The 12,216-nt window shown below is 41.3% G+C and overlaps 1 protein-coding gene across 3 annotated transcripts in view; it reads right to left on the bottom strand.

Moving 5' to 3' along the window:
- Positions 1 to 1,859: 1,859 nt before the first annotated feature.
- The window catches only part of srcin1a (SRC kinase signaling inhibitor 1a), a 114,895-nt gene continuing 104,538 nt past the window's right edge, over positions 1,860 to 12,216 (bottom strand). For 2 of the 3 annotated variants that reach the window (XM_085271752.1, XM_085271753.1), the window contains 3 exons: positions 11,312 to 12,199; positions 8,836 to 8,973; positions 2,453 to 2,894 (listed from right to left, as the gene is read on the bottom strand). In XM_085271752.1, the coding sequence (XP_085127878.1) occupies positions 2,889 to 2,894; positions 8,836 to 8,973; positions 11,312 to 12,199 (1,032 nt within the window). In that variant the 3' untranslated portion in view covers positions 2,453 to 2,888. Of the gene's footprint in view, positions 2,895 to 8,835; positions 8,974 to 11,311; positions 12,200 to 12,216 lie in introns of all 3 variants that reach the window. The other variant, XM_085271754.1, reaches the window with a different exon arrangement.

The raw sequence follows: 12,216 nt of genomic DNA, 5'->3' as shown, positions 1-12,216 counted from the left end.
TATTAAAGTATCCTTCAAACACATGTCCCCAAACTAATCCCCTCTCCTAAAGCTGCCTACTCTTTGACATGAGCCCCTTTTCACATGTTTTAAACCTCAATGCCACAAAGCATCGATTTCACACAGTCATGCTGGAGAATCACTGAGAAGAATCACTTTGTCGGTTACGGTCCATTCAGCTACTTCACATCCCCAGCAGGCTGCCTCAAGGCAAACACGCAGGACAGGCAGCTTCCAAAGAGGTTCCTCGTGCAGGGTTCACACTGACACACCTTTGATGTGCTTGAAAATAATCCCAACTTGAGTTTCTATCATTGAGAAACACTGAAGGCCTTCATTCATAAAAGTTTCATGACTCAAAATGCAGGTAATATAACCAAAGCAATACTTGGAATCTAATGTGTAGCATATCAAATGTATATGCGAATGCTTCATCCTTTGTGCTTGTCATAATTAAAAAGAATTACAAAGTTAATTCTCGTTAATTGGGGATTTTGTGTTTGAGAGTCAACTGTGCTTGCTTTAGATTTCAATACTTTCCTCTCGTGTCGCTCTTGGTTTGTAAGACTCACTTTTAGGCTTTTTGTGTCATCTGCTCGTTTACAGAATGTGTTATATTTTACAATAAGGCCTAAAGTTTGATGTGATTAATTTTGAACTCAAGTATCCCAAAAGAAAGAATCTATCAGTGTAGATCTGGTGAGATCAGATTAATATAGCATAATTTACCAGAGTGCTCTTTATAAGTGGTGAAACAGATGTGACCTACGATGATTATTCACATGAGGTTGGCTGAAAGAAAAAAATAAGTGAGTCTGTGCTGTACAGGTTGCTTTTTCAAGTGTGTGTGTGAGAGAGAGACTGTGTATTTGTGTGTTGTTCATCAGTGTGTGTGCTTAAGTCTTTGGGATGGGTTGTGATGTCAGGCTCTGTAATGCCAGAGCAACCTAGAAGATGCTACTGTGGAAACATCCTGATTGTCATAATTAACTAGTTAATACACACATATGAAAACCAACATTTGAATACAATTCATCGTTTGCACTTTTCCCTTCTGTTTGCGTAACCGTGCCTCTTTGTCGTTTCTTTAAAAAGACTTGTGCTATTTCAGGACTGCTGCCTTCTTTGCATTCTTGTGAATGTGCTGCAGTTTCCAGTTTTCCAATTAGACATCTACTTTAAATGTCCCTAATTGCTGATGCAAGTATTTCGTTTGTAGGGTTGTAAATCTAGATTAAAATGCAAAATTAAATTAAAGCCGACTCCGAGACAGGAGGGGGAGGACAATTGTGTAAGCTCAATTTGTACAAACAGAGGGGAAAACATAGCACCAGTTTAGAGTTTAAAACAGGCGATTTAAAAAAAAGCCACAAATGCCCTTTTAACACTAAACAGCTTGAAACCTCGTTCATCACCATGGCCACCTTCTGATTTTTTGAATTTTTTTTTTTTTGTTTTCCGAGTGGAATCACATTCTGTCAGGTGATGCAGGTAAGTCAAAACATTACTATCCTGAACACACACAACTACTGAACTCACTTGGTGATTATTGCAGCTCTTTTTTCTATATGATCAAAGTCACCATCTAGATATTTCAACTATGCCACTAACAACCCACTGAGAGTATGTATGTGAGAATGGTGCTGTCAGCAAATACAGCCAGACCACATCAGCTTATAGCAGGTAGCTGGTGGGAGGGGAGGCCTGTTTGTGCACTCTCTATCTGGGAAGGTGACAGAAGGACTTTGTGGGAGAACTGCAGTAGATCTAAGGTACTGGATCAGAGTAGGACACTTGTCCATGAAGAAAACTGTGACTCCATTTACACTGTGGTAGACTGTGCAATAAAAGGAAGCAGAAAAAACAAGAAAAGAAAAATTAAAAAATCTTATAAGAACTGGAATATAAAGAATATTGTTCCATAATGCAGCTAGTTCATCTTTATGGTTCATGATGTGATGGTTGTGGTTGAGAACTGTATCCAAAGTCCTTATCCTCCTCCTATTCATCACTTGTTGCCAGGGTAAAGGTCCTTTTTCACAGGCTTGTTGCCACCATCCTTGGACCTGTTGAGGCTGGAGCTGTCGAGGCTACGCCTGCTGGGCTTGAGAACTCCAGAGGAGAAGGCAAAGGAACCAAAGGTGGGAGAGGAGGGAGATAGGGATGGAGTCGGGGTGCTTGGCGAGGATGAAGAGGAGGAGGTAGCAGTTGGAGTAGGGGAGGAGGATTGGCTGCTGGGCAGGGGCAGGGAGGAGGCTCGCTGCTCACGTAGGAGGCGGTGATGACGAAGGGCGGAGGAAAGCAGCAAGGCCTCAGCGCTCAGGCCGGAAGCAGATAGGCTTGCCAAGAGGGCCTTTGCTTGGCTTGAGGAGGCTGTAAGTGCAGGCATCGCCCCCTCCTGGGGGTACTTCCTCAGACCAGGAACAAATGCTGCCGCAGGAGAGGCCACTCGGCCTGAAAAAATGCCCATTTTGACACCAGAGAGGTATGGCTCAATGCTGCCACTGGTGCTGTAGGTCCCTTTCGCCTTCAGGTAGAATAGGGACACAGAAGACAGGAGGGAGCAGAGGAGGAATGTAAAGAGATGAGGTTTTCAGGGGTCGAAGGGAAAAATCATGAAAAATGAAAGTCTTAAAATTGGTTGTGGTTGGGTACTGTGCCCTGCAGCACCTTCCCTTACTATTACACTCAAACATTTCTGCGCAAGCATGCTTGCACACGCACACACACGCGCTTACACAGACTGGGTGTCAGACCATATATCAGAGTAAACATTGGGGATATGAAAGTAGTTGATAAGGTACAGGGAGCAGATGGTTGTGTGTATCTCTGGAGTCAGGTGAACAGGAGAAGAAGGAAACTGAAGATGCTGGACACGGACAGGTTGCTCACTGCTGCAGGTTTTATAGGTAGGGTATAGGTAGGGTAGATGGGCAGGCCAGAAGGTGCAGGGCAGCACAGGTTCACACGGGGTGACGGGGTAGGTGAGGTTGCACCGCAGGAACAAGTGTCAGAAGAAACATGTAGTGAAGGGGAGGGGAGTGAAAACAGAACAGGAAAAAAACACAGGAAATTGTTATTCAGGTTGATATCAGATTGTGTGATGCAAGCCACGACACAGGCTGCCATCTACACGTGATAAACAAAATCACTGATACCACTGAGAAGGTGCAACAGTGAAAGTGGGCAAATGACACTGTTGACCACCTTTATTTTGACACTTGTTTTATTAATGTTGACTCATTAAAAATGTACACATTCACTTTCAGTCCTTTTGTGTAATGCAGAAATGAGACACTAGATGGCACTGTTTCAACAGTAGATTGAGACTTGTGAGCAATACGTTTACAACATGTATTTGTCCGTCTTTGTTAAGCAGACTACATCTGAGAGAACCGTTTCTGTGTTTCATGTGCAAATCCATTTAAAAAAGTAAATACTCATTTTTTAATATATGGCAAAAAATGTATTTTTGTACTTTTCAGATGAAGCAACAGGAGAAAAGTTGATTTCTGTGGCTATAAAAGTTTTATTCTGTTTGTTTTGGGTTTACGGGAATTAGTTCTGCTTGAAAAGACAGCAGGTGTGCTAGTCTAGACTGCACTGCTGGGAGGCTTTCATCTGCTCTGTTGCAGCTCCAGATCCTGGGCTGCCAACCGTTCCCAGAGAGCCGGGCTGTTCCTTCTGCTCAAGGAACTCTTCTCAAGCCTGGTGGACGCATTTTTTCCTGATCTGCGAGTACAGGAGAGCACCCCTTCATCTCACGCACTCAGACCTGCCTGCCAAATGATAACCTCCATGGATAGTCCCCTACTAACCCCAACTCATGCCCAACACCTTTAACTAGCCTGCTTTACTGCCAGAAGTAATAAGTGCCCAAATGGGAAATGGAAATAGGGTTTTGCAGCGTGAAAGTGATTCACATTGTCATGCCTTCCTTGATCTGTGCCAAAGCAAACGGAGAGAAATTGTGGCTTTGAACTGTCTGTTCTTATCCAACACATTGATTTGAAGGATCCTCATGCCTGAAATGGTCTAAGTATGTCTCAGTATAGCTTTATTGAGCAAGCAGCCCGAGTACAGCGGCACGAGGCGCTATCAGAAAAGCTCTGTTAATTTTAACACCTGCAAATACACATAGATAACGCTAGAATTAAATCTAAAAAAGAAACTAATTCTCCAGGGGGAATAAAGCTACATTTTATACTGTGGTAAGGTGTAGCAAGTCCATTACGAAAATCTGACTGGCCAACTTTATCCCTACCCCATAATTCTAATTTATGGTGATTGAAATGCCGCAATGTTCAATCAGTATTTTTTCTTGAAACGGCAGGACCCGCGTTTAACGAAAAAGTGGTCTCGTTTTATCTTAAAAATAATAAACTATCCTTCCAGCTGGCTTTTAGTCATGACGAGTGAATGAACACCAGCTGCCTTTCATGCAATCTGGAGGAAAGTGTCATTGTGCGGTAAAGATATTTAAATGTATTCAGATAGTTTGGTCTATTCGTGTAGTAGCTGGAGCAGGGGACAGCAGACCATCAGGAGACTCTGAAGTGCTGTCCTCGTTCCTTTGGTTTGGACCCTATTTAAAATGCCCCAGAAATGTCATTACGGTTTGGCAAGAAGAGACAAAAGAGAACAATCTAAAAACACCAAGGGGAAATGGAAGGAGAGGTAAAAGTTTGGGACCATTTAGGGAGCTACGAACAGCAGATGTTTAAGAGAATAGCCCATTTTACCTTGAGTTCGGTGCCAAGGAGCGAGATCACCCAAGCTGGGCACATCTGATTGTTAAAACAACAATATTTTTTAAAAATTAGCAGTGAGTTTGGTGGTGAAATGTTGATGGGAAGCACTGTGATTAACTGTAGTCATTGCCACATTTTACACAGTTCAAAAATATCAGCTAAACTTTAAGGTTTCATAAAATTAAAGAATACATCATATTTTTGTTTTTGCTTAGCAGCTGCAAGTCGAATTTCTCTTCAGAAAGATGACACGCCAGATGTCACTGAGGGGTTTAAAAAAAGATACCAGGTAAAGTAAAATGTGGATTAGGCAAAAGTTCTTAATTAGCTCTTAAAGGCAGTATGCAAATCAGCCAGCCGCCTTGATAATTTGATGAGATGAGCAGCAGATAATCAGCATGTTTTTTCCTGCCTAGTCTTTGCTCAGCTGTTTCATTATACTGAATTTAAAATGATTTAGTAGATAGATTTTGCCCCATCCATCTTTAAACTAAATTATCAGGTTCTGCACCATTTTCATTTGACATAAAAAGATTTCAAAAATATGTATAGAGTTAATGATGCAAGGACATTCAGACAGACAGATAAGTATCACTAGTATAGCCTTAATGCAATTATTCACCAATTTGAACTCTTCTTTTATATTTTTGTTGCTGTTATATCAGACCTTTTACAGTAAACACAGTCTGACAGCAAGTAGAGCAAAAACTGTGTTGCACTGATATCCATCCATCTATTTTCTTCTGTATACATAGAACCTAAGAAACCAAGGGGAGAACATGCAATCGCTACACAGAACGGGCAGTGGAACCCTAGAACCTTCTTGCTGTGAGGCAACAATGCTAACCACTGCACCACCATGCTGCCTTGTTTACTGATTACATTATTACAATGACAAAAATACAAAAAACCCCAAAACACTTTCAAGTAGCTGTTTTTTAAGCAATGAAATTTGGTTGAGAGTTATTTTGTTATGGTTGTAAACTACGCGAGGTACACTACACTGTACATGCAAAAAATCCATATGCAATTTTTCCACATTGCAGCATGAACTGGTAATGGTAACCTCACTTATAGGGATTGTCACAGTGCGTAACAAGAGCAAGGGGTCACAACAAAGATAAAAAGTCCATTTTTGTGCTAAATTTCCCCCTGGCAGCTTCCTCCCACGGTCTAAAACAAGCAGGTTAATAAGTGTTTCTAAATTGGCCAAAGGTGTAAATATTAATGGCTGTCTGTCGCTCTGTGTTAGCTTTCAAGTAGACTGGTGACATGTTCAGGGACTACATCACCTCTCTCCCGATGACAGCTGAGAGAGGCTCCAACACCCCTGCAACCCTGAACTGCATGAAGAAAATAGACGGAAGAATAGATGGAAATTTTGGCTCTGCTAGGTAGATGAAGAAGAATGCTCGACAATGTTTATGAAGGAAACCGAGCAGATAGGGAGGTAAGAGTGCAGATGTATGCACAACTTTCACGATAGAGCTACTTTGTGACCAGTAGTAGAGGTCCAGATTACAAGTAGCCAGTGTTTATTTCCTCAATGATTGTTAACTGTGCATCAAAACTGTTGTCAAACTGCCAGTTTGCACATTTACGCAAGCCCGTTTGTAAATGTTCATCCATGAGGATCGCCACCATTAATGAATATTAGGATATTTAGGACAAGTATCTGACCAACTAACCTCTTTAGCCTTAAAGCAGCTAACAAACTATGGCAGCATTTTTAAAAATGGAGGCCTACCAACATTTTAACATCAATTTAATAAAGTGGCCAATTATTATATCAAGTGCACTTTTGCATTGAATAATTGTTTTTCACTTGTCTTTATACAACACCTGGAAATGTACAAAGGGACTAGTAGTCCCTCATCGTTAAAAATAATACAAAATAGAGTTATTGGCTGTTATAGCGCCTACCACAGCTGACTCTTTATTCTCCTACACTAAACCAGCTGGTTATTTGTTCCTCTTTGTTATTCATCACACAGTTGTGGTATGCTGCTACCCTTAACTGCTTGGCACCGACTTCCCACGCCGACAATTAGCTTTGAGTGTCCACCGTCCCTCGGAGGATAGCGCTTTCACTCGTACAGCATCTTTTCACAATGACTGTTTTGAAGTTTGTGGACAAAGAGACTGTGCTGCCTGTGAGTGTCATATTGAAATAATGGGATTAATTTTGCTTTCATTACACAAGTGTAGGCATCCACTCAGCTTCCAAATCTCGGGGAATGAGCGAGACTGACAGAGGAAGAGTGAAACGGAGAAAGGGCCAGCATGCATAAATTGCAGAGTAGAGAAAGCGGAAAGGGGAAGAAAAAGACATAAAGAAGAGGAAACCTGAAAGACTTTATGGTGGAAAGAGAACTGCCCTCTTCATAATGAATAATCGGTGATTGCCAGTGACTCAAGGGGTGATTATTACATGGCTCTGTAGAGATTCTTCTCAATCTTCTCTCAGTATGAGGCAACCAAACCCCTCCATGTCTCAAGTCTCTGGCTGTCTGCCTAACGCATTCATTTTTCAATCTTTAAGACTGAATTTGTGTCTGAATGCTCTGTCAAATTCTGTGGGTTATGAAGGTTTAGGTGCACTTCACTGCTTCGGTTATTTTTCAAATTACATTGACATTAAGCCTTTTTCCCCTCCTGTGCACCGGCATGCTGTAAAAATCTTCTCTTGGCTTTACTTGACCGACATGCTCCAACAGTTCAATTTCCTTGCCTCTAGAGGCCATCTAGCATCCTTATGTCCAGTCTTTTGCTGTACTTTAAACCTCTAAAATGCCAGCATATTGGAGACTGAAAAAAGAATGAAAAGCCAGCTGTCAGGCATATGCATAACAACAAATACTTAGAGAGAGAGTTTATGAAGTTTTATAAATTAAACTCAAGCGCTTTTAAGAGTTTCTTCATACCCAATTTTCTGTCAGAGTTCAGAAAAAAACAGAAGTGAAGACCTGTTAAAGATGCAAGCACGTCCATAATGCTAATACATAACAACACTTTAATAGGTTTAAATTATATAATTAGAAGCCACTTAAGACTTTCAGACATGAAACACTGCTTAGGTAATTAAAGTGCTAATCCTTCATCACTCTAACCTGTGTGACATGCATCTCTCTGTGGGACAGTGCCTGCAGAAAATCCTTTGATCCAATTGAGCATTCCTGTGATGATGAGCCTGTCACAATAATGTGACATTAAAAGGTTTATGGCAAAACTGGCTTTGAATTCAATTCATCGCTTCTGCTGTCTGCTAAGTTTGCATCTTGAATGTTACACAGACTGTAATACACAGAGGGCGAGGAATGTATCACGCTGAAAAGTGACAGTGGTTCTGCGGGGCACAGAAAGGATCCAGTGGCAGTGAAGAGTGGTAGTTAAGGCCCATTTAATCTTGATCTGGTGCAGAGTGGATTACTTGAATGGATGCACACACACTTGCTTTCGAGAAAATAACTCTGAACGAAGGCTTGCTGAAGTTGTTGGGGAGGTGGCGTAAACATTAACGCAAAATATGTCTCTATTTGAGGAAGAAAGCAATTATATTTGCTTAAATACAGAACAAAATCAATACTATCCTTTCTATCTTGATTTTTGGTAGGCCCAGATTTTTGCACTCCAAAAAATATTTATGCCCAAAATGCTGATATGACTACATAAGTATAATGTAAAAGAGGAAATTTAACAGAATCTGGTCAAATTAAATGTACTTTATTGGTATACATTCAGTATATATGGCATTTTTCCCTAATAATTACATACTTCAATAAATAAACCTTTGATTTTATATATTTCAGTTGCATTTTACTAAGAATGATAGTTTCATATTTCTCTTTGAACCTCTGACAGTTTCAACTGCAGTGACTCTGTGGGCATAAAGGCAGTACGATTCAATAATGATCATTATTGTAATTTTCATGTTTTTTATATCTCAATTTTGTTATATGCCTTCATTAAGTGCTTAAGATGGTTATACCTAAAAGCTAACTTGTCCATCTTAGGGATCATGCACAGACTCTGCCAGATCAAGTGCGTTTTGGCCTCAACAGCGCAAAACAAAGGCAAATTGTACCTGTTGCTGGCCCTGGACCTTCATGAAGTCCTCTCTTTTGCCACTTTTAGTCTTTTCTGTGCTGTTTTGTTGCAGGTGCTTCAGTTTGGAGGCAGCCGAGGAGTGGAGAAACTTCCCGCTACCTGAAATAGTTCCTCCCTAAGAATAGAATAAACAAGAGAAGAACAGAGGAGAACCATTAATAACACTTTGTCACACATCAGATGTCTGTAGATTTCACTTCCCCTCTACAGTGTATTCGATTTAAGCCTCAGACACACATCTACTTACTACAGAGTTTGAGTCCAGCCTTTATCAAGTCTTTCTCTTGAGACTAATAAGGTTTTTAAGACCTCAGCTTATAGTTGGTATAAAATGGAACTATCCACTTCACAGAGTTTCACTATCTATCAGCAGAAGATGACAAAGACCAGAATATAGAAATGCGGCATCAAAACTGACGTTGCGTAGCTTAGCCTCACCACAGGATCCACGAGGCAGCGTGCTTAATGATCTTTCCTGCTGAGTTACTCTATTGACTCTCTCTAATACACAGGAAAACAAATACACATCCAGTCAAATTTCCATCCAACTGTGCCTCATCTGCACACAGAGACATTAGCTAAAAGGAAAACTAACAAAAGATTAACCCTAATATCAAATAGTCAGTTACCCCTACTACATTAAATCAGAGAAGAAAGACTTGTAACCACCTTCCTTCTGCGCCAAATCCTTTTTTAACGAGAAGCAGAATTTTAAAATTAGATCATAAAATTTGCAAGTAAACTTGCTGTTTGATGTGCTAATTAAAAACTAAACTCTAATGGGTTCTGAAAGTAGATTTCTTGTCAGTGTGAATTTGGTAAGTGTGCCAGCAAATGTTGGACAAGAGTTGGAAGAAGGGTCATGTTGAAATGATGAACGTGGTTGAAGTTGGAGTGATGAAATAATGTGTGAAGACTCTGTAATCCGCAGCCGTGCCCATGGGAGTGCTTTCTGGCTCTACATCAGAGGGCTAAAACTCACCATGACAATGTGACTGTCAAGTATTGCAGCCCTGCCCTGAGTGGTAGGCTACAATCAGAGTAACAGGGAGTGCTACGCAAGCTGTCAAGACCTCTCAGACGAGTGGCAGCTGACACAGGAATGCTTTTGATAATTACTAATCTTTTGTTGTGTAGCGGTCAGCTGGAGGTGAGCTAAAGCCAGGCCACTGACAACATCTGGTAATAGAGTTCAGCACATAGTCAGTACATATTAATGTGAAGTATATTAGACATGATACTAGCCTTTGGTAAGAAATCTTTTGTTTTTTAAACTTATTAGATCGAATTTTCTCTTTGTAGTTTTACCTCGTTATTTGAAAGCAGCTAAACAGTTTAAATGTCTGTTTATGTCCTTATGATTAAACATTTTGGGTCAGCTGTTTACAAGCGTTGTAAATTTATGTGGATGGATGAATACGCACTTAATCAAAACAATGTCGCAAAAGTGCTGCATCTGCATTTGTCAGTGGCTCTTTTATCTGTGACGCATGTCTGAATAGCTCCCCGAGAAAGGATTTCTCACATCTGTTTAGGGCAGAAGTTGCTGTAAATGTGTTACTCTTCATTCCTTGCATTGAAATGATTTGAAAGGGCAGCAATTAAATTGAGCTCATTAAAAAGCCTCGTCCTGTTTATTGCGCTTGAGGTGTTCATATGGGGAACTTCTACTGTGTTTGGTCTTTTAAAGTGAACATTCACAGAATAGAAATATTAGGCTCCATGTAAGCATAGCCACTCTGCCATTCTGACTTGTCACAGCAGGGCATTTAAGTAGGCCAACATGAACAATACCAGGACCTGGCCTATGTACAGATTCTTAAACTCATTAATAATGTGTCTGTTTAGCTTGCAATGACACGTCAAAACAGCTGCTGCAAAAAGAACATAATTTACAACAAAATGATGCTGGATGATGGAAGATACAGCTTAATGTAAATATGTCCTCGCGCTACCTTTTAATAAAGTACAACCGCAGTTGTACTGCTTTGTGCTTAAGACGATTAGTGAGGAAAAGAAAGTTGGATTTCAGGGCAGAACTAAGATAAGAAATTAAATGAATTAGATCGTACTAACCAGTAAAGAGCAGAAAAGGAGAAGAGGAAAATGCATTTATTTTTTATTGCCTCTTGGTGTAACAAAAGGCAAAATTAGCTAGACTCAGACAGATAGGAGATACCGGGACAGATCAATAAAAAACAATTAACAACTCTGAGCTCAGCAGGAGAGCAGCCCCAGCACTAATCACAGAACAGACAAGTAGGTAGGAAGTCTGCTGTCTGTCCCCTCTGCACGGTTTCGATTTCAAATACAGTCGCATGCCGATTTAATCAGGGAGCAGACATCAGAAGCTGGAAAGTGAATTTCCAACTGCCATCCACAGAGAAGAAGTGAAGGAAAAAAGAGGATGCTGCTTCAGAGCAGGAATGGACACAGGAGGTGTAAGCAAAAACCTGGATTGATGATGGACTCGAGGCGGATGGCTTGGGTGGGAGTGGCGGCTTCTTCGCCTCAGTTGGACTACCAGTCGTCGGTACAGGGCTACTGTTGATGATTGTCTGACTGTAGAGCTGCTCTCTAGTAGCATGACCACTGATCTCTATCAATGTGTTTTCCAGCTCTCGAATAGTCTCCTCCAAGCTGTCCAGCCTCTTGTAGGTGGTGCGTCGGACATCTTCTGTCATTCTCCTCTGAGTGTCCGCAGACCTAGTTGACCCATTAGAGTTAAGAGTACTGCTTACTGAGCTCAGCTCAGGCATTAACCTAATTTCAGGTTTGTGGTGAAATGTCAGCATGCTAGCCCCTGTCTCTATGCCGCTTCTGAGAGCCTCAGCTAGAGGCATCTGCTGGTCTGGGGCATGGGAGAATTTTAATTCGAATGATGCCACAAGGGAATACAGTAGTTCGTAGGCCTCTTTGACAGTTTTTTGTACCCTGAAGAGCACTAGCAGAGGCCGGTGACTCAGCTGAGTTTCAGACAGTTCCTTAGTCTGCGGTGAGATGATTAGAGTGTGAAGAACATCTCCTTTAGTCTCACTGAGCTCTTGGGCTTCAAGAGGAGACACCACTCTCATGCCCAGATCTGTCACCAGCAGGGCAACTTCCTGTTTGAATTCACTATCCGAACACTGTTCTCGCTGTGGAGGACTTTCAAATCCCCCTGAATGCTTTCCCCTTGAAATTATAGTCTTGCCGACTGAATGATGACCAGTCCAATCTTGTGATTGAGTCCCCTCCACAAGGTCATTCCCCAAATCTCTGACAGGATCCTCTGAGTTTGTGAGCGAAGCAGGACAGCAATCTGTCAACACGATGTGGGGGACAGGAGACATGTGCCCTGCCTATAAATGAAGAAAGC

Source organism: Mchenga conophoros, linkage group LG4 (genome assembly GCF_057382185.1).
Source record: "Mchenga conophoros isolate Kocher_MC1m ecotype Shallow Benthic linkage group LG4, M_conophoros_male_GT1.1, whole genome shotgun sequence".
In the NCBI taxonomy this organism is placed as follows: domain Eukaryota; kingdom Metazoa; phylum Chordata; class Actinopteri; order Cichliformes; family Cichlidae; genus Mchenga; species Mchenga conophoros.
The sequence above is the reverse complement of the archived record's forward strand: the minus strand, read 5'-3'. Positions and strand labels throughout refer to the sequence as shown.